At 38.4% G+C, this 23661-nt stretch overlaps 1 protein-coding gene across 5 annotated transcripts in view; it reads right to left on the bottom strand.

Moving 5' to 3' along the window:
* Window positions 1-23661, bottom strand: part of LOC105729257 (zinc finger protein 723-like) — a 54185-nt gene that overhangs the window by 14326 nt on the left and 16198 nt on the right. For 2 of the 5 annotated variants that reach the window (XM_064362700.1, XM_012469924.3), the window contains 2 exons: window positions 16948-17074; window positions 16349-16444 (listed from right to left, as the gene is read on the bottom strand). The exons of 2 other annotated variants lie outside the window; for them this stretch is intronic. In XM_064362700.1, the coding sequence (XP_064218770.1) occupies window positions 16349-16444; window positions 16948-16981 (130 nt within the window). In that variant the 5' untranslated portion in view covers window positions 16982-17074. Of the gene's footprint in view, window positions 1-13133; window positions 13217-16348; window positions 16445-16947; window positions 17075-23661 lie in introns of those variants that run through there. One more of the 5 variants, XM_064362699.1, reaches the window with a different exon arrangement.

The following is a 23661-nucleotide window of genomic DNA, read 5'->3' as shown; positions in this document are numbered from 1 at the left end:
AACTCTACCAATTCTAACTAGTAGCAACACAGAGACCCACAACAAGACACATTATAATCAGAGATTGAAAAGTTGCAAACAAAGAGAATTAGAATCCAGACAGAAAACAGTGACTTGGCATATACACAGCCCACTCCTATAGGATGACCAGCAGATGTCTCAGCAAAAAATCTCTCAGGTCAGAAAGTTGAAGAATGATATATTCGAAGTGCTAAATAATGACAACTACCAATCAAGAAAATGTTATTTGCCAAAACGATCCTTTAAAAATATGGAAATAAAGAATACTCAATATCAACAAAAGTCGAATGAATTCATATCCACCAGATCTGTTCTAAAAGAAGTGCTAAGTAGAGGTAGTTCTTCACATTGAAAAACAAAATGATGGGAGAGAGATCCAAGATGGCTGATCACTAGCAGCTCGGGTTCGCAGCTCCCAGTGAAAGCGCAGAGAACGAGAGGATGCCACACTTTCAGACAAATATTTGTTGCTCACGGACCAAGAGATTCCCAGCGGAGGAGCCCCACAGTTCGCCAGGGCGACTCTTGTGGCCAGCGCGGCAGTTTTACTGGCGCCTTAGTGCAGCAGTTCTTGGTGCAGAGTCCGGAGATTCCCGGGCAGAAGAGCACCATCAATCTTAACACCGCTGTTTTGGCCAGCGCAGTGGATTGCTCAGATTTCGGCGCTGGGAATCAACAAGTTGGACGTCTGCTCAGAGACCTAGTTAGAAAGTCGGTAATTACAAAGATGACAGAGGGATAAATATATAAGGAAGGGAAGAAACCAGCCTAAAAAGGCAGAGAATACTCAAAATCAGAATGCCTCTCCCTCTACAGGGGATCGCAATTCCTCATCAGTAACAGAACAAGGCTTAATGGAGAATGAGTGTGTTCCAATAACAGAAGCAGGTTTCAAAAGGTGGGTGATAAGAAACTTCTGTGAATTAAAAGAACTTGTTCTAACCCAATGCAAAGAAACTAAGAACCTTGAAAAAAGGTTTGACAAAATGTTAACGAGAATGGACAATTTAGAGAGGAATATAAGTGAATTGATGGAGCTGAAAAACACAACACGAGAACTTCACGAAGTATGCACAAGTTTAAACAGTCGAATTGATCAAGCAGAAGAAAGGATATCAGAAGTTGAGGACCAGCTCAGTGAAATGAAACGAGAAGACAAGATTGGAGAAAAAAGGATAAAAAGGAATGAGCAGTCTCCAGGAAATGTGGGACTATGTAAAAAGATCTAATTTACGTTTGATAGGTGTACCTGAATGTGACGAAGAGAATGAATCCAAGTTGGAAAATACTCTTCAGGATATCATTCAGGAAAATTTTCCCAACCTAGCAAGGCAGGGTAATATTCAACTCCAGGTAATACAGAGAACACCACAAAGATATTCTTCAAGAAGACCAACCCCAAGACACATAATCACCAGATTTATTAGGGTTGAAATGAAGGAGAAAATACTAAGGGCAGCCAGAGAGAAAGGTCAGGTTACCCAAAAAGGGAAACCTATCAGACTTACAGCAGATCTTTCAGCAGAAACCCTACAAGCCAGAAAAGAGTGGGGACCAATATTTAACATCCTTAAAGAAAAGAACTTTCAACCCAAAATTTCATATCCAGCCAAACTAAGCTTTATAAGCAAAGGAAAAATTAAATCTTTTGCAAACAAACAAGTACTTAGAGACTTCACCACCACCAGGCCTGCTTTACAAGAGCTTCTGAAAGAAGCACTATACATATAAAGGAACAACCAATATCAGCCTTTCCAAAAATATATCAAAAAGCAAAGAGCATTAACACAATGAAAAATTTACACTAACTAATGGGCAAAACAGCCAGCTAGCATCAAATGCCAGTATTAAACATATATATTCTAATTGGATAAAAAGCCAAAACCCATCGGTATGCTGCATCCAGACCCATCTCACATGCAACGATACACAAAGACTCAAAACAAAGAGAAGGAGGAAGATTTACCAACCAAACAGAAAGTAAAACTAAACAAATAAACAAAAAGCAGGAGATGCAATTCTCGCCTCTGATAAAGTAGACTTTAAAGCAACAAAGATCAAAAGAGGCAAAGAAGGACATTACATAATGGCAAAAAGATCGATCTAACAAGAAGAGCTAACGATTCTATAGATCAATGAGACAGAAAATTAACCAGGACATCCAGGACTTGAACTCAGACCCGGAACAAGTAAACTTAATAAACATTTATAGAACTCTGCACTTCAAATACACAAAACATACATTACCACCTCACACCTATTCCAAAAGTGACTACATAATTGGAAGTAAATCACTCCTCAGTAATCGCATAGCATTTCATAGGTTTAAATGAAATATTGATTGGCTGCTTGTTTGTTATTTTCTTCCCTTATTCCTTCCTGTCTACATCATTAAGTATAATTATTGGTATAAAAGAGGTTTTCAATACCCATTACTAAACTGCATTCTAGCCTGGGCAAGAAAGCAATACTCCCATTCTCTCTCTCTCTTTCTCTTCCTTTTTATTCCTCTTGTTCATTCTTTTTTTTCCTTTCTTTCTTTCAAAAAAAGAAAGAAAAAGCATGCAGTTGAAATCTTCATTAAAAAAAAGAAAAAGAAAATGATGGTAAATAGCAACACAAATTATATAAAAATAATAAATTTTCTGGTAACAGTAATTATATAAACAAGTAAAATATTCTGGATTATAATGATGGTGCACAGAATACTTTTAATTCTGCTAAAGATTTGAGAACTCAAACACTTAAAAATAACCATAAATCTGTGCTAATGGACTTATAATATAAAGTGATAGAATCTGTGATATCAATAAAATACAATGGAGGGTTCATAAAGAGGCAAGATTTTTGTATGCATCAAAGAAATGCAAATCTAAACCACAATGAGATACTACCACACTCTAGTTAAAATGACTATAATCAAAAAGACAAAAAATATAACTAAAACAAGTATTGGTGAGGATGTGAAGAAAAGGGAACACGTGTATACTGTTGATGGGACTGTAAAGTAGTATGGCCACTATAGAAGAGTACGGAGTGGAGGTTCCTGAAAAATTAAAAATACAGCTGCCATATGATTTAGCAATTCCATTATTGGGTATATATCCAAAAGAAAGGAAATCAATGTGTCAAAAACATAGCTGCATTCCCATGTCTACTGCAGCACTCTTTATAATAGCCAAGATATGAAATCAATCTAAATGTATGGCAAGAGATAAACAGATAAAGAAAATGTGGTGTTCAAGCACAATTAAATACTATTCAGCCATTAAAAAATAAAATCCTGTCCTTTGCAATAATATGGATAAACCCTGAGATATCAGGTTAAGTGAATGGGCCATATACAGAAAGATAAGCCCTTCTTGATCTTACTCAAATGAGTAACCTAAAAAACAAAAAGAAAGAAAAAAAGGGCAGGGCACAGTGGCTCATGCCTCTAATCCCAGCACTTTGGGAAGCCAAGGCGGGTAGATCATTTTAAGTCAAGAGTTCAAGACCAGCCTGGCTAACATGATGAAACCCTGTCTTTACTAAAAACACAAAATATTAGCTGGGCATGGTGGTGTGTGCCTGTAATCCCAGCTACTCGGGAGGCTGAGGCAGAATAGCTTGAACCCAGGAGGCAGAGATTGCAGTGAGCTGAGGCCACTGCACTCCAGCCTGGGAGACAGAGCTAGACTCTGTCTAATGAAAAAAAAAAAAAAGTTGATGTAAGTAGAAAGTATAACAATGGTTACCAGAGACTGCAGGGGAAGGAATAGAAAGAGGTTGGCTAAAAGGTATAAAGTTACAATTACATAGGAGAAATAAGTTCTGGTGTTCTATAACACAGTAGGATAACAATAGCTAATAGGAGGGTACTGCATATTACAAAACAGCTAGAAGAGGCCAGTCACGGTGTTACATGCCTGTAATCTCTGCACTTTGAGAAGCTGAAGCAGGAGGACCACTTGAGGTCAGGAGTTCAAGGCCAGCCTAAGCAACGTAGTGAGACCCTATCTCCGCAAAAATTTTTAAACATTAGCCAGGCATGGTGGCACATGCCTGTAGTCCCAGCTACTTGGGGCGCTGAGGCAGGAGGATCACTTGAACCCAGGAGTTTGAAGTTACAGTAAACTATAATTGTGCCACTGCACTTTAGTCTGGGTGACAGAGTGAGATTTTGTCTTTACAAACAATAAAGATTAAAATATAACAGAAGAGAGACTTTTGAATGAATGTTCTCATCACAAAGAATTACCAAATACATGAGGTAATATACTAAATACCGTGTTGTGATCATTATAAAACACACACATATATATAATTGTACCCCATAAATAGGTATAATTAACATTGTATCAATTAAAAAAGCAAACTAAAACTTAAACATAAACCTATAAATGTAAAACTCCTAGAAGAACACATAAGGGGAAAGCTTGGTTATGAAAACTGGTCTTGGCAATGAATTTTTGGATATAATATCAAAGGGTGAGGCAACAAAAAGCAAGAACATACACATGGCACTACATCCATATATCCAAAATCTTCCAAACATATTCAAAACAGAACATGGAATAGATATTTGCAAACCCATGCACCCTGCAGAATTACTCACAAAAGACAATACCTGGAAGCAATCAAAAATGTCCCTTTATGGATGAGCAGATTAAACACATGTGGCACACATATACAACAGAACATTACTGAGCCTTAAAAATAAGAGACATTTTGCCGGGCGCAGTGGCTCACACCTGTAATCCCAGCACTTTGGGAGGCCAAGGCAGGTGGATCAGGAGGTCAGGACCAGCCTGGCCATGGTGTAACCCCGTCTCTACTAAAATTGAAAAAACAAAAATCAGCTGGGTGTGGTGGCACACACCTGTAGTCCTAGCTACTCAGGAGGCTAAGGCAGGGGAATCGCTTGAATCTGGGAGACAGAGGTTGCAGTGAGCCGAGATCGTGCCACTGCACTCCAGCCTGGCGAAAAGAGCAAGATTCCGTCCCCCAAAAAAATAAGAAGACACACTTTGACAAGTTGTATAATAAGGACAAACCTTGAGAACGATTATGTTAGGTGAAATAAGATAGTCTAAAAGGAAGAGACACCATTTGATTACACTTACATCAAGTATCTAAAGTAGCCAAACTCACAGAAACATGGAACAGAATGGTGCTCTTCAGGAGCTGGAGAGAAGTGTGGAAAGGACAACGTGTTGCTTAACCGGTATTCACTTTGACTTTTGTAAGATAAAAATGGTCCATCAAAAAGTGGGCGAAGGATATAAACAGATACTTTCCAAAAGAAGAACATTTTCGTAGCCAACAACCATGAAAAAGTGCTGATCATCACTGGTCATTAGAGAAATGCAAATCAAAACCACATTGAGATACCATCTCATACCAGTAGAATGGCGATCATTAAAAAATCTAGAAACAACAGATGCTGGAGAGAATGTGGAGAAATAGGAATGCTTTTACACTTTTGGTGGGAGTGTAAATTCATTCAACCATTGTGGAAGACAGTGTGGCAATTCCTCAAGGATCTAGAAACAGAAATACCATTTGACCCAACAATCCTACTACTGAGTATATACCCAAAGGATTATAAATCATTCTATTATAAAGACACATGCACATGTACATTCATTGTGGCACTGTTTACAACAGCAAAGACTTGGAACCAACCCAAATGCCCATCAAAGATAGACTGCATAAGGAAAATGTGGCACATATGCACCATGGAATACTATGCAGCCATAAAAAAGGATAAGTTAATGTCCTTTGCAGGGACATGGATGAATCTGGAAACCATCATTCTCAGCAAACTGACACAAGAACAGAAAACCAAACACCACATGTTCTCACTCATAAGTGGGTGTTGAACGATGAGAACACATGGACACAGAGAGGGGAACAGAACACACTGGGGTCTGCTGGGGGGTGGGGGCTAGGGTAAGGATAGAAGGGGGTGGGGAGGTTGGGGAGGGATAACATTAGGAGAAATACCTAATGTAGGTGACAGGGGGGTGCAGGCAGCAAACCACCATGGCATGTGTATACCTATGTAACAATCCTGTAAGATCTGCACATGTACCCCAGAACTTAGAGTAAAATAAAATTAAAAAAAAAATAAATGGTCTACAAACCTCTTGTAAAACGGTATGACTATACTTAACACTAATAAACTTTATACTTAAAAAAAATTATTAAGATATAAATCTTAATGATTACAAGTTTAAGTTCAAGGCCAGCCTGGGCAATGTAGTGAGACCGTATCTCTGCAAAAATTTTTAAACATTACACAGGCACGGTGGCACATGCTTCATCTAGACAGAATAAAGCAATCATTAACAACTAAGAAAAAAAAGTATACAAGTCATGAACAAAGTAGAGGCAATATTTCTACAGGTGAAAAACACAGTTTTGTTTTGTTTTTTTTTTTACAAGTAAAAGACATATAGCTAATTCATATATAAATTAAACATCATATTGTCTTAAAGTGTACAGAGTTGAAAATTATCATCCAATTCATAATACCAAAGTTGAAAAGCAAAAATACAATTAACTGATCTAAGAAAACATATCTGAAAAAAACAAAGCACGATCATATGGAATCAATAATAAGAGTAAGAGAAATTTTAGTGTATAAAATAATGAATACCACATATATATTCTATTAAAATATAATCCTATAGATATTTACAATTATCAACTGTGCGTACCCAGGAAGAACAGGCACTTTGAATCATTGGCGTTCAATGAACGGCAGTAAAATGTCACAGAAAATGCATTACAATCATTAATAATTAGCTCTAATGAGAAAATTTTAATGAATAAATACTTAAAAGACACTAGGAAAACTTCTTTATCGTGTTATCAATATATTGGTGTTATTCTTACATAAGATATAATGGCATTAATAAAGACTTTAGAAGCTAAAAAAAGCTTTATATTTCCAAATAAAGGAACAACATAAAGTTGCAAAACACAGCGAGAAATACTGAAATATAAAGTCAGTATTTGGGATTAAATTATACGTCATTTAAATACAGGCTAAAAAAAGGATATAAATCTTAATAATTCTTTTTTGCTTACAGTAAATTTATAATCAAGCATATTAATAAATATGTGATGCCCACTAGTCATCTAATTTACATCTTACACAAAAATGTGTACATTTGAACATTTTATTTCAGAACTTTTGAATCTAAAAATCACAGACAAATCTGATATATATTTCAGAAAGTGAAACTTATAGAATTAGTAACATAAGCAAGATGACCAAATAGGAGGCCCCCATGCATATTTCTCACAACATAATGAGGCAGCTGTGCCAAGCACAACTGTCTTTATGAGAGCTTTGCGATCCAGGTCAGAATTTTTGATGCCTGTGGAGCCCAAGCTCAAAGAGAACAATTTGAGGACAAGTCCTTAACCGAAGGGTAGCTTATCGATCATGGTTCTGGGGACACACACACACACACACACACACACACACACACACACCATATCCCACTGTAGATTTAGCTGTAGCTTACTTGGCCTTGGTCCTGCCGCTCAAAAAATCTGCCAAGGATCCAGGGGGATTCATTCCAACCTGAGATTCAGGTGACAGGCCTGAAGACCCTGATCCTGTCTGTGGCCCCTGAATAAGGCAAAATCTATCTCCCTCACCTCTCAGTCATGGTCTGGAAAAAAGTCTGTCCACACAGGGAGCCTAAGGAAGAAACATCCATCTGTGACCTTGGATTTAGGACTGTCAACACTGACCTGAATGGGAATCAAGTAGTGGCACTGAAACTTTGTTCCAGTTTATTGCAGCCACAGTTCAGTTTTGCTCAACATGAAATCTGCCTAAAAACACACATATCTGTGCCCCTGGAGCTAGACTTGCTGACATTAATCTCACTGTTAATCTTAAAGCAGCCCTTAAAGTAGCCCTGTAACCTAGCTTTATTTTCTGTCAGCCAGGGTCTGGGAGCAGTCCTATTCACCCAGAAACCTGGAGGGAGACATGCCATGGTCCCAGAGACAACTGAGACTTTCATCTCAGCTGTATATCCTGCAGCAGCCCTTTGAATCAGTTCCAGCGGTCAGTCATGTCCATAGGTGACTTATTCAATGACTGGATGAAAGCACTTCCAGAGACTCAGCAGGAGCCACACCTGTCCACATCTATTCTATCAGCAACCCCACTCTGCAGAAACAACTGCAATTCCTTATCTTAGAAACAGCCCCAATGCTCAAGATCCTGAAGAAAGTTGTCTTCCCAGAGAATGGACAGGATCCATGACTGTCTATGCCCTGCTAATAGGTCTGTCAACCATAAAATCCATTGCAGATCCAGTAGCAGTCATGTGATGGCTCCAACACACTTGACTGCAATCTTAGTCAAAATCTCATCAGCTCAGGGATCCGAAAGAAAAAGTATTTATTTCCCAAAACTAGTCTATAATAACTGGAAGAGGTGTTTGCTCCTTCACGTTCAGGGACATAAACATAATGGTACACAGATTATAAAGAATCGAGCAAACCACCACCACCAAAGAAACCTAAAAATCCCTAGTTATCATCTCCAAAGAAATGGTGATCTGAAAGTTGGCTGATAAAGAATTCAAAATAATCATCTTAAAGAATTTCAATGAGATGCAAAAGAACACAGATAGATAACTAAAAAGTTTTATAATACAATGCTGGAACAAAATGAGAGTTTTAATAGAGAAATAGAAACCATTTAATAGAGAAATAGAAACCATTAAAAAGAACCAAACAAATCTTGGAACTAAAGTGAAAAACGGAAGAACTGAAAAAAATGTAACAGTTTTAACAAGAGACTCAGTCATGTAAAAAAAAAAAAATCAAACGCACAGACAGGTCATTTGAAAGTAATCTCATTCTTTGGGTATGCTGGGAAAAAAAAGGAAAAGAAAAGAAAGTAATCCATTAGAAAAAAAAATGAAAGCATGAAGGAAGCATATAGCCTGTATAGTATATCATAAAGTAAACAAACATACACATTTTTGGATTTTCAGAAGAAGAAAGAAAGAAAAAAAAGATTATTTAAAGATATAATGTCTTAAAACTCCCCAAATCTGTAAAAGGAGATGAACAACCAGTTTCACAAAGCTCAAAATACCCACCTATGGTAAGAAGAACCTAACGAAGACCTCCCTGGGACATATTAAAATTAAATTGTCAAAATTCAAAGACAAAGCAAGAATCATGAAAGCAACATGAGATAAGAGATTCTTCATATACAAGGGAAACTTTATAATGTTATCAGTAGATTTTTTTAGCAGAAACCTTACAGACCAAATGGGAGTGATACCATATATTCAAAGTGCTGAAAGAACGAAAATTTAAAAAAAAAAAAAAGGGTAACTACGAAGCTATATATAATAAAGCATCTTTTAGAAATAAAAGAGAGACGAAGACATTTCAAGACCTCCAACCGCGTCTCCCCACAAAAAAAGTTAAGGGAATTCATCACCACTAGACCTGTCTAGAAAAGCTAAAGGACTAAAGGGAATTACCCAAGTTGAAATGATGAAATGCTAACTAAATATGAAAACATTAAAACTACAAACATCACTGGAAATGGTAAATATATAATGAAATTCAGAATACTCAAATACTGTAATGGTGGCACAGAAATCACTTTCAATTCTAGTATAAGAACTACAAAACAAAAGTAGTTTTAAAAAGTATAGCTACTTTTTACTTAAAATGTATAATTTGTTAATGAATACACAATATAAAAAGTTTTAAAGTGTGATATATATGGTATAAAATGTATGAAGGGGAGGAAAATTATAGAGTTTTTCCATGAATAAAAGTTGAATTATTATCATCTTAAACTAGACTATTACATGATGTCTTATGTAAGTCTTATAACCACTGGGGGGAAAAAACTAGTTGATACAAGAAAAAGAGAAAGTAATCAAAGTATACAAAAACAAGACAAAAAATTAACAAAACCAAAGGGAAGACAGCATAAGAGGGAAAAAGAAACAAATGAAGTGTAAAATAGAAAACAAAATTATAATAGTTACCTATCAATAATTACATAAAAAGAGATTAAATTATCCAATGAACAGACACCGATATAGACTGAATGTCACTTCCAAACTTTAGCTTAAAATTTAATAGCAATTGTGATAGAATTAAGAAGTGGTACTTTTAAGAAGTGATTAAGCCATAAGAGTTCTGCCTGCATGAATGTATTAATGTCCTTATCACATCAGTGGGTTAGTTATCACAGTGTGAGTTTGTTACAGAAGAGAGCTCTCTCCCCCTCATGCCTTTGGCCTTGTTATTATGCAGAAAAAGATCTTTACCTGATGCCAGTGTCATGCTCTCTGCCTTCCCTGCCTCCTGAATCATAAGCTAAATTAATTTGTATCCCTTATAAATCACCCATTTCCTTATAAAATACCCTGTGATATTCTGATATAGTGGCACAGATTTAAAACAGACAGAGAGTGGCTGAATGAATTTTGAAAAACTGAGTGATAGGTTGCTTACAAAAGACTCACTTTTGATTTAAGGACAAACATAGGCTAAAAGGGAAAGAACTGGAAAGGATATTCCATACATATGGTAAAAAACAAAAAAAGAGTGCAGGCAGGGGTAGTCATACTTTCATTAGACAAAACAGACTGTCAGACAAAATCTGTCACAAGAGACAAAGGAGTTAATTATATAATAATAGAGACATTAATTTGCCCAGAGGATAGAAAAATTAAATAGACATATGCACCCAACACTGGAATACCTAATTATAAAAAGCAAACATTAACAGAACTGGAAGGAGAAATATAAAGAAATACAATAAAAGAAAATGTTAGTACCCTACTTAAAATGAATACCTCATTCAAGCACAAAATTAAGAAAACAGTGCACTCCTATAAGATTACAGACTAAATATACATATAATATCCCATCCAACAATATGAAAATACACATTCTTCTAAGAATACACGAAACATTCTCCAGGACAGAGCACATGTTAAACCAAAAGTGAAAAACAGTACGTATTTTCAAATTCAAAAAAAATAAAATTCTATCAATTTTTTTTCTGATTGCACTGATATAAAACTGAAAATCAATAGCAGGAACAAAACTGGAAACTCACAAATATGTGAATATTAAACAACACACTCCTGAAAAATCAATGGGTTAAAGAAGAAATCAAAGAAAAATCAAACGTATCCTGACACAAATGAAATTGGAAACACAAGAAACTAAAACTTCTGGGATGCAACAAAAACAGTTCTAATAGAGAAGTTTATAATAATAAAGTCATACAGTAAGGGAAAAAAAGGTGTTGAATAAGCACCCTAACTCTAATCTTCAAGAATCTTGAACAAGAAAAATAAAATAATCCCAATGTTAGCATAATTATGGAAATAATAAGAATTAGAACAAAAAGAGACTAAATAGAGACTAGAAAGACAATAGAAAAGATCAAAGAAACTGAATTGAGTTTTTTAAAGAAAACAAAATTGAGAAACTTTTGGCCAGATTAAGCAGAGGAACAACGAGAGGACTAAAAAAATTACAAATGGCTGGGTACACTTGCTCATGCTTGTAATCCCAGCACTTTGGGAGGCCATGGTGGGTAAATCACTCGAGTCCACAAGTTGGAGACCAGCCCAGGCAACATGGTGAAACCCCTCTCTCCAAAAAATACAAAAATTAGCTGAGCATGGTGGTGTGCACGTGTAGTCCCAGCTACTTGGGAGGTGGGAGAATCATCTGAACCCAGGAGGTTGAGGCCGCAGTGAGTCATGATCATGCCACTACACTTTGGTCTGGCCATCAGAGTGAGACCCTGTCTCAAAAAATAAATAAATAAATAAAAGAAAGATGAGTCATTACAACTGATACCACACAAAGAATAAGAGACTGCTATGAACAATTACAGGATAACAAATTGGATAACTTAGAAGAAACAGATTCTTAGAAATGAATGACTGACCAAGATTAAATCATGAAGAAACAGAAATACTGAACTGACTGACCAGTGATAAGAAAGGAGATTGAAGCAGTAACAAAAAAAAATCCAATGAGAAAAAGCCCATGACCAAATGACTTCATGGGTGAATTGTATCACACATTTAAAGATGAATTAATGTCAATCCTTCTAAAATTCTTCCAAATAATTAAAGGGAAAAAACATTGCCATTGCCCTAGTTTGCATGTAAGGAAAAGCGGGCATGTAAGTACATGACTGCAGAACTGCTCCCCTCAGCACACTGCCTACAGGGGAGCCTTGTTCCACAGGAGCAGTCATAGAGCTGCAACAGTGCCAGCTCAATAAAGCTGTTTTCTTCTACCACTAGCTCGTGCTTCAATTCTTCCTCAGTGAAGCCATGAACCTTGCCAGGATAAGCCCCAATTTGGAGGCTCACCTGCCCTGCAAGAAAAGCAATTAAGAAAAAGAAATAAAAGGCACTCACATCAGCAACGAAGAATTAAAATTCTCTCTGCTTGCAGATTAGGTGATTTTATATATAGATAACCCTCAAGAGTACACAAAAAGAGTTAGAGCTAATAAACCCATTCAGTAAAGTTGAGGTCACAAAATTAACATACAAAGATTAGTTGCATTTCTATATACTAACAAAAAATGATCTGAGAAAAAAAGTTAAGTAAACAATGCAATTTATAATAGCATCAAAAAGTATAAAATTCTTATGACTCCATTTAACAAAGGAGGTGAAAGATGTGCTCGGTAAAATCTATGAGACACTGATGAATGTAATTTACAAAGACACAAATAAATGGAAAGATATTCCTTGTTCATGGACTAGAAAAATTAATATTAATAAAATGTCCACACTACACAAAGTGATCTACAGATACAATGTAATCCCTATTAAAATTCCAGTGTCAGTTTTCAAAGAAATAGAAATAAATTCTAAAATTTTTTTTTTAATATAGTTTTTGAGACAGAGTCTCACTGTTGCCCAGGCTGGAGTGCACTGGCATGATCGTGGCTCACTGCAACCTCTGTCTCCTGGGTTCAAGCACTTCTCTTGCCTCAGCCTCCCAGTAGCTGGCATTACAGGTATGCACCACCACACACCCGGCTAATTTTTGTATTTTTAGTATAGATGGGGTCTCACCATGTTGGCCAGGCTGGTCTTGAACTCCTGGCCTCAAGTGATCCACCTGCTTTGGTCTTCCAAAGTGCTGGGGTTACAGGTGTGAGCCACTGCATCTGGTCTTCAAAGTTCTATAAAACCACAAATGACTCCAAATAGCCAACACAATCATAAGAAAGAAGAATAAAGCTGAAGGCATAACACGTCTTCATTCCAAACTATTACAAAGCTATACTAACCACGAGTATTACACTGACCTAAAAAGACACATAGACCAATGGGACAGAATAAGGAAACCAAAAATAAACCCATGTGTATACAGTTAGCAATCTTTGACAAGGGCACCAGGATACACAATGGGAAAAGTACAGTCTCTTCAATAAATGATGTGGAAAAGATGGATATTCATGAGCAAAAAGATGAAATTGAACATTTATACTATATACAAAAATGAACTGAAAAAGAATTAACACTTCAATGTAAAACCAGAATCTGTATAATTTTTAGAAGAAACATAGGAAACAAGCTCTTTGACATCAGACTTGGTACTGATTTTTTAAATTTCACACCAAAAAAAGCACAATCAACAAAATCAAAAAACAAAAACAAGTGGGACTCTATCAAACTAAAAGTATCTGCACAGCAAAGGAAATAAAGAACAACATGAAAAAGCAACCTAAGAACCGGCCTAAGGACTGGGAGAAACTCAATCTAATCAGTTTCATATGCAAAATACGTAAGAATCTCACACAACTCAATTGCCAAAAAAGTCAATCTGACTTAAAAATATGCAAAGGATCTGATTAGAAATTTTTCCAAGGATGACATAAAAGTGGCAAACAGGTTTAAGAAAGGTGCTCAACATAATTAATCATCAGGGAAATGCACATCAAACCTCAATGAGACATCACCTCACACTTACAGAGAGATACCACAGTGAGATATCAAATCATGAGATATCACCTCATACTGTTAGAATGGCTATCACCAAAGACACAAGAGATCACAAATGTTGGTGACTGTGGAGAAAAGGAAACCTCTTACACTGTTGGTGGAAATGTAAATTGATCCAGCCATTATGGGAAAAAGGATGGAGGCTCCTCAAAAAATTAAAAATAGAAGTACCATATGAACCTTCAATCCCATTTCTAAGTATATACCTAAAAGAAATACAATCTGGCGGGCGCAGTGGCTCACGCCTGTAATCCCAGCACTTTGGGAGGCCAAGGCAGGCAGATCACTTGAGGCCAGGAGTTTGAGATCAGCCTGGCCAACATGGGAAAACCCCGTCTCTACTAAAAATACAAAAAAATTACCCAGGCGAGGTGGCACACTCATGTAATCCCAGTTACTCAGGAGGCTGAGGCACCAAAATCGCTTGAACCGGGGAAGCAGAGGTTATGAGCCAAGATGGCACCACTGCACTCCAGCCTGGGCAACAAAGTGAGACTCCATCTCAAAAATAAATAAATAAAATCGGTATGTTAAGGAGATATCTGTACCCCTATGTTGATAGCTGATTATTCAAAATATATAGTGGAATATTATTCAGCATAATGAAGAAGGTAATCCTGCCATTTTTGACAACAAGGATGAATGAACCAGGTGGACATTATGGTAAACGAATAAGATAGAGAAACACAAATACTGTATAATATCAGTTATTTGTGGAATCTAAAAAAGTTGAACTCATAGAAGCAAAGTGTAGAACAATAGGTCCCCATAGCTGAGAGGTGGTAAAAATGGGGATGCTCTGGTCAAAGAGTACAAACTTTCATTTAAAAGATAAATAAATCCTGGGGATCTGATGTATAGCACCGTGAATACAGTTTACAATACTCTTATATACTTGAGATTTGCTAACACAGTAGATTTTAAATGTCCTCTCCACAAGAACCTGGCAACTATATGAGATGATTAATGTGTTAATTAATTTCATTGTATTAATCATTATACAACATATACATATATAAAATCAAATTATCAGGATGTATCCCTTAAATATATATAATTTACAAGTGTGGGGGAAAAAATCCACATGAAAGAAGGAAGCAAAAGAAAAAAGAAAAGGAAAAGAAAAAAATGAACATAAAGAACACATATCATTAACCTTCACACTTAACTAGACAAAATTTAAAAATACTATTAATTTATAAGGTAAGAGTTGAGAGGTTACTATATACTGGGCAATGTTCTAAGCTCCCCACAGACATTCATTTAGTTAAGAATTCTGGCCAGGTGCGGTGGCTCAGGCCAGGCACGGTGGCTCACGCCTGTAATCCCAGCACTTTGGGAGGCCGAGGTGGGTGGATCCCGAGGTCAAGAGATCGAGACCATCCTGGTCAACATGGTGAAACCCCGTCTCTACTAAAAATACACAAAAAAATTAGCTGGGTATGGTGGCGCGTGCCTATAATCCCAACTACTCAGGAGGCTGAGGCAGGAGAATTGCCTGAACCCAGGAGGCGGAGGTTGCGGTGAGCCAAGATCGCGCCATTGCACTCCAGCCTGGGTAACAAGAGCGAAACTCCGTCTCAAAAAAAAAAAAAAAAAGAATTCTACATAGTAAGTAACATATTAAATGATTTTATATCTGTGGAATTTTTCCATGCAGAACTTATATTTCTAATCTTAGTTTAGGCTAGGAAAGATGAAAAGTTGAAGTGAAATACAGAATCAGATTTTTTTATATTTAGGAAGATGCTTTGTACTCTGATGAAATTACTGAGTCACAATTTTTGTCGGATCATCATGGAAACCACTGTAGGATTAGAAATTCAAATACCAGAAAATATGTGACATCTGTCCACAGAATTCTTGGAACTTCTAAAAAAAAAAATCCCACCGTCCATCACTGCCCTCACACACTTCTGACATGAGGCAAAAACAGAACTTTAAAAGTGGTTTCACATAGAGGTAGAAACATGCACAGACTTTTGCAGAGCCCCCAAATCAATGGAAGAGCAGCCAGATTATGCAGGCCCTCACAGGCCAAGGGAAGCACTTTGGCTGTCCATGCGAAATTTGATGGTGGATCACAGAAGGTGAAGGAGAATCATTAGATAATTTCAAAGCATGAAACAGAAGATGTCCCTCTACAACAGCAAGAGAAATAAACTCAGGCATCTAAAAAATTATTTCCACTGGAGAACTTCCCAATCCACACTTCAATGTCTGGTTCTTTCCTGACCTCTGGACCTCTCAGTCATGTCATCTATTCATTCGCTCCCCGCTACCTGGCTGGATGGCTACTGTCTCCACACTCTTCACATTCCAGGGCTCTTTCCTTTGCTCCAAAAAGGTGATCAGGTCCGGCTTAGAGACAGCAAGACCTGTTTTATGAGAAAAAGTCACATGACTCTTGCTGGGAGTTCTTTAATTGCCAACTCAGTAGAATACTCAGTAAAGAGGGAACATTATAGAGGATTCTAGAAAATTACTTCCCCAAATACTGTTTCCTGTCAGCTTCTTTAGAATATTTAGGAAGCATTTTAAATATGGGAATCCTGAGCTTCACTTCCAAGTATGACTGAATCAAAAATAAGGAGAAGGAATTGGATTTTAAACTGTGGGCAATGATAGTCTAGATCACTCCATTTCTAGAATCACCACTAAACTAGAGTGAAGCTTGTACATCACCCCAGAAAGAAGGCAAATATTAAGATCAAACATTAGGAAGTTTTTTCTCCAACAAACCCATAATTTCTTTTTCCTAGAAGCAGGAATCTGAATTCATTTATATAAAGCATAAGCTCCCAAGAGACATTCTACAAAGGAAAGAAATAAAACCCTTAGTTATTAGATATTAGATATTCCAAAGCCAAGTTATCCTCACCCAGACAAACCAGGTTTCTGTAGTTCTCTAACATCACATCCCCATATAAATTCTTCTGATTTGAGTCCAGGTGTTCCCACTCCTCCAGAGAGAATTCTATGGCCACATCCCTGAATGTCAACAGTCCCTGAAATAAAAATAAATAACACATTGTCCCAGGATGAAATAAGAGAGTTAAGAGAACTGACTCTGATTTATATGAGTGACCTGAAATAATAAGATACTTTTAAACACAGTAATATTTTCTAATGTATTCTCTAACTCTGTGGAAAGAGAATGACATAAGATCCACAAAACCAGTGTAGATACTATGCCTATATGCAATATAAAATATAAAACTAAGGCATCAGGGCTGGGCGCTGTGGCTCATGCCTGTAATCCAAGCACTTTGCAATGTCAAGGTGGGTGGATCACCTGACATCAGGAGTTTGAGACCAGCCTGGCCAACATGATGAAACCCTGTCTCTACTAAAAATACAAAAAATTAGCCAGGCATAGTGGCTGCCACCTATAATCCAAGCTATTCAGAAGGCTGAGGCAGAAGAATCACTTAAACCCAGAGGTGGAGGTTGCAGTGAGCCAAGATCGCATCATTGCACTCCAGCCTGGGCAACAAGAGCAAAACTCCGCCTCAAAAAACAAAAACAAACAAACAAAAGAATCAGAAAACTAAGGGATCAACATAGGAATACGCATTTTTGAGAGCTATATTTACATCATCTACAATCAGTTGTGTGTAATTTTCAGGTGGAAAAGTCATAGTGACTTAGAGGCATACTTCTCAAATTTTATTGTATTCAAAAATAAACTGGAGAACTTGGTCAAATGCAGATTCTGATTCAGACTATCTGGGACTGAGTTTCTGCATTTTTTTTTCTTCTTTTTTTTACCTTTCTTTTTTTATTGCATTTTAGGTTTTGGGGTACATGTGAAGAACATGCAAGATTGTTGCATAGCTACACACATGGCAGTGTGATTTGCTGCCTTCCTCCCCATCACCTATATCTGGCATTTCTCCCCACGCTATCTCTCACCAACTCCCCACCCCCCCGCTGTCCCTCCCCTATTTTCCCCCAACAGACCCCAGTGTGTGATGCTCTCCTCCCTGTGTCCAAGTGTTCTCATTGCTCAAGACCCACCTATGAGTGAGAACATTCGGTGTTTGATTTTCTGTTCTTGTGTCAGTTTGCTAAGAATGATGGTTTCCAGGTTCATCCATGTCCCTACAAAGGACACGAACTCATCGTTTTTGATGGCTGCATAGTATTCCATGGTGTTTATGTGCCACATTTTCCCTGTCCAGTCTATCACCGATGGGCATTTGGGTTGGTTCCAGGTCTTTGCTATTGTAAACAGTGCTGCAATAAACATTCGTGTGCATGTGTCCTTATAGTAGAACGATTTATAATCCTTTGGATATATACCCAGTAATGGGATTGCTGGGTCAAATGGAATTTCTGTTTCTAGGTCTTTGAGGAATCACCACACTGTCTTCCACAATAGTTGAACTAATTTACACTCCTATTAACAATGTAAAAGTGTTCCTATTTCTCCACATCCTCTCCAGCATCTGTTGTCTCCAGATTTTTTAATGATCGTCATTCTAACTGGCATGAGATGGTATCTCAATGCAGTTTTGATTTGCATTTCTCTAATGACGAGAGTTTCTGCATTTTTAACAAGCTCATCAGTGATGCCAATGCCTCAGGTCCAGAGGCCACACTTTTGAATAGTAGAGAGGTAGAACACTGAGGAAAGAATTCAGGGATGATGTGGAATTGAGAGTTTTATGAAATTTACAGGTTATAACATAATAGCAAGAGTAGTAGAATCTTTTTTGAACATTTAGTATATACTAGATGTCATCCTAGCAGTTTTTCATGTATTGATAAAGGCATAAAAATAATCTATATGAGAAATAACAGTATTCTTCCTCTTACATAAAAATATCTTGCCAACCCTCCCCGACTCAAGCCTGAAAAAAACTTTTTTGCCAAATAGCTAGTACATAGTAGAACTTGTATTTTACCCCAGTATGTAACTTAGAATTCATTTTAAAGGGACATGCGGGCCAATATGCAGAGACAACCATAAAAGGATGTTCAGAGCAGGTGTCATAACTGAGAAGAATGATGACAACAGGAAGGCAGCAACACAAAACTGATCAAATGCTGCTGACGTCACATGCACACACGTACACAGAAACGGCAACTATACATACATGATAAGTGACAGGACATTTCTTAATAAAATTAAGAAATAAGAAAGAAATAAAATTAAGAAATATTTTAAATTGTGTTAAAACTATAAAACTTTTCACAAATGATCCCTTTTTCACTATGAAGACCAATACATACAATGATATAAATTAAAATAAGAGCTTGTGTTTCTGAGTTTGTTTTTTTCCCCAAGTTTTTGTTTTATTTTTTCTATATGCTGTGTTATATTTTAGAATTTTAAGACAATAGACATTAATTACATGTTAATTGTTATCTTTCTCTGAATAAGGAGAGTATGCTGTGACATGAGTAAAATAAAATGGAAACCTACAGAACTCAGGCTTGTTTCAGAACCTACAGTTTCAAAAACCAGTATCTACAGTCAACAAATGTGAGAGCCTCTCCAAAGCAACCTACAAGCAAAGGGAAACTAAAAAGAAATGAGAGTCTCTGGATTAGACATGATGGTTTATGTGCATCTCTCAGTAAATCTTCCCTCCTAGATACTCATTAACAACAAAGAGAAAAATAACTAAATAGTGAAGGAATCTGGCCGAGAGCACCTGAACCAGGTGAATGAAGTTAGCATTCGCTGTAATGAGACGAATTGGTATCAGTGCTGACTCACAGATGGACCCATAATCACTGCTGTGATATTAGTAGGTGAAAAAAGTAAATCATAATCTCAACGTAATAAACAGAACATGTGGGGAAAGATACAGGTGGCCATATTGTTTCAAACTGGTCATGTGACCCTACTTAGAAGCCTGGGCTGAGACCCACTTAGCTAAGCATTGTCTCTCAAGCTTCATATGCATACACATCATTTGGTATTCTGGGGCCTGTGCTAAGTAATATGATTCTGCAGGTTTGGAAAGGTTCCATGAATTGGCTTCTTTAAGACTCATTATCAGTAGCACTCAGCTAGAGGAAGTGAGCACAGCACACAGTGTGTCTGCTGTGATATTCTAATCACAGTACAAATACTTTTCATTCACAGTGAGGACCACCAACCACTGTCCTGAAAAATCACATCCTTTGCCAGCCATTTAAAGTCTACAGAAGGCTGGAAAAGACAGTAACATCTAAGTCAGCATTTGGAAAACAGCATAGATACCTGCATTAAAGCAGTGTTTACTGAGCTTGTACTATGTGTTCATAGTATGTACTGTGCTGGGAACATCACATGGTATGAGTTAAGCCACATAAACCCCTGGGATGTGGGTCCTTAGTATCCCATAATTCCCAGCAGGATTTAGAAGACGGTCCAGACTTTCCATTTCTTCAACTTGTGGAGCAACTACTGGATCTGCAGGAATGGAAAAAATGTTGCCAGGTGGGATGTCTCTACAAGCACTGATTTCAATGAAGAAAAAAATTCAGGCCCCATATTGTCCTTTGTTCCCATTTATCTGCTTTGTGGTTTGGGCAAAGTGTGAGCACCAGCTCTGGAGAACCAGCAAGAGCAACCGCTCAGAAGTCTGATCTCCAACAAACAGTTCTGTGAGCATAGGCTCCAAGGTGGGACCAGACCTGAACCAAGCTCAGAAGAGGGTGGATTTGGGCAGGGCTGGGACACAGCAAGGCTAGCGGCAGGGCGCAGGCCCTAGGCTTCCCATCTCTATGTTGCTGGTTTATTTTCAGTCCTGTCTTTCCTAAGCCTGACCGCAAGAACTGGACTCCCAGAGTTTTTCTGATTTTAATTGTTTCATTCTTAACTATTTTGTAAATCCATTAACAAGCAATTTAATCAAAACACGTACGCTTTCTGGGAATATTATATTAAAAACCAAATCAAGAGAAAATCAATAGAAATAATCATAACTACTCTTCTGTCCATGGGTGGCCCTTCAGGTGGTGACATCAGAACTCACAATGTGAACATAAGGGCAATGTCCCAAATCAAGCCTAAGTTCCCTGTACACGTCTGCTCTTGCTCCTGACCACGTGATGCTGAATTTGGCCATTATCCTTCTGCTCTAGACTGAAAGTTCCTGGATGGTAGGGACTATGGCTGCTGCATCTGTTTTTCCAATGGACACATGAAATGGAAGCAACTGGTTTACTCGTCAGTCTGAGTCTTCAGACCTCCTGTCTGTTCTTCACCCACATATTAGAAAACTGGAGCAAAGCTCATTTGGATACCAAATAAAGAGACTCCTTCTGTGAGTGGAGGGACAAATCCTGGATGACACATTCCTTTCCCTCTGAGATGGAAAGATTAGATCCTGCAGTCAGCCTGACCTCAGCCTGCACAGGACATCACCAAATGTCTCAAGGATTCCCAGGTGCTGGTGAGAGAGTCCCTGGTGATCCTGTGCTGATGCCCCAATAGTGATTTGGGCAGGAGAGACTCAGGTGACTCTGTGGGGCCAGGATAGAAAGTGGAACTGACCCAGTGGAGCCACAGACCCTGGATCCAGGTGTAATATTACCTATACCTGATCAGCTAACTCTTGGGTACAAGAGAGGACAAGATAACCTACCCCAGTAACACAGGTCACAGGGGTAGGTTAGCTTCACTCATGGCTCTGGACAGTTGTGGCCCTGGCCTCCCTCTGCTAAGGTGCTGCTTTACACTCACAGATTCTGCCACCAGATTCTGCTTAGACCAGAAGGCCCTCACAGAACTGCAGCAGCTCACTGGACAAGATCTGGAAAACTTGAAGGACTCCACACAAAATGTAGGACTTTACAAGGTCTATGGCAATCTCTCATAATGCAGAAAATGTCCCCTGGATTTTCTATACATCCTCAGTCTGGCCCTGTCTTGAGGATCCCAGGTGCAGACCAGCATTTATGTGCAGACTCCAGGTGGAATCAACCTGGCTCTGCATTCTTGGGTGTTGCAGTGAAGACAGAAAAACTCGAAGAGACAGCCCCTCAGGAAGGCTGCTCTCACACATCCTGGAGAACCCCAGGACCTGGGTCCAACATTTGGAGCTGCAGATCTAGGTGTTGAAGGGGCAGGGAAGTGGCAGGCACCCTCTGCACATTCGTGGGCATTTGGGCAGGAGGATGCGGGGAATGTTGAGATTCTCAGGTCTACTCAATGCACATGTGTGTGCCTGGTTGGATTCCAGGGCCCATGGTCTCTGAATCAGTTTCAAGACTGAAGAGGCCAGAGGCATGGAAAGACAGAGCTGGAATGGCTAAATGATGCCCTGTGAAATATTTTTGTAGAAATCTGTCCAAATTGTTGTAGAAAGAATTAAAGATTCCAAACAAGCAGAGAGACCATTCTGTCTGCAGATGTGGGGGACAGTGGACAGTTTGCTGCACAACTCTGGTTGTGACTGGAAGTCTTACAGGGAAAGGCCCCTCTAGCCTGAGGCCTGGTAGGCATCTTACATTTCATAATGTTTGGGGAAATATAATTAAATACAGAATCACTAGAAAAACTATCCACAATGATAGAAAAAAAGAAAACTATTTTATGATACAATCAGAGCAGAATGTGAAAGACATTACAGGCAATCTGCTAAGGGATTGGAAAACACCCACTCATGAAAATTCACTATAATTAGTACTCAAGTGGAAGACCTGGCAGCACCATTTGTCAGAGTTCAAGCTAAATTCACCTGGGAATTGGGAGGCCATTTTTTAATTGGCTATATTCAAAAGAAAAATCAACTTCATGTCTTCATGACAGGTAGATTTGCAACCTGGAGCAAGAACCTGAAGGTAGATGCCTGCTCTCCTAGAGACACTGTGAGATATGGCTCTACCTTCTTTGCTGCTTACATCCCAAATCAATGATTCCCAGTTCCTAGAGAAAGAATGTCCTGCATCAAACAGTCTGGCGGCCTGGCACAGTGGCTCAATCTGTAATCCCAGGACTTTGGGAGGCCGAGGCGGCCATATCACCTGGGGTCAGGAGTTTGAGACCAGCCTGAACAACATGGTGAAACTTCATGTCTGCTAAAAATACAAAACTTAGCCCAGCATGGTGGCTGGCACCTATAATCCCAGGTACTTGTGAGGCTGAGGCAGGAGAACCGCTTGAACCTGGGAAGTAGAGGTTGCAGTGAGCCGAGATGATACCACTGCACTCCAGGCTGGGCCCACACATCAAGACTCAAAAAAAAAAAAGGACGACGAAAGACAAAAGGTCTGTTTAGCTGTTGGAATGATTTAGAAGTATTTCCAAAACTTACATATAAAAATTTTCGGCCGGGCGTGGTGGCTCACGCCTGTAATCCCAGCACTTTGGGAGGCCGAGGCAGGCAGATCACAAGGTCAAGAGATTGAGACCATCTTCACCATGATGAAACCCCATCTCTACTAAAAATACAAAAAAATTAGCCGGGTGTGGTGGCACACGCCTGTAGTCCCAGCTACTCGGGAGGCTGAAGTGGAAGAATCACTTGAACCCAGGAGGCATAAGTTGCAGTGAGCCGAGATTGCACCACTGCACTCCCGCCTGGAGACAGAGCAAGACTCCGTCTCAAGAAAAAAAAAAAAAAAATTTCTAAAGTAAATGCTTCAAGAAAAG

Source organism: Aotus nancymaae, unplaced genomic scaffold, assembly GCF_030222135.1.
Source record: "Aotus nancymaae isolate 86718 unplaced genomic scaffold, 86718_ANA_hifiasm-v0.15.2.pri h1tg000049l, whole genome shotgun sequence".
In the NCBI taxonomy this organism is placed as follows: domain Eukaryota; kingdom Metazoa; phylum Chordata; class Mammalia; order Primates; family Aotidae; genus Aotus; species Aotus nancymaae.
This window is presented reverse-complemented; position numbering and strand designations above follow the sequence as displayed.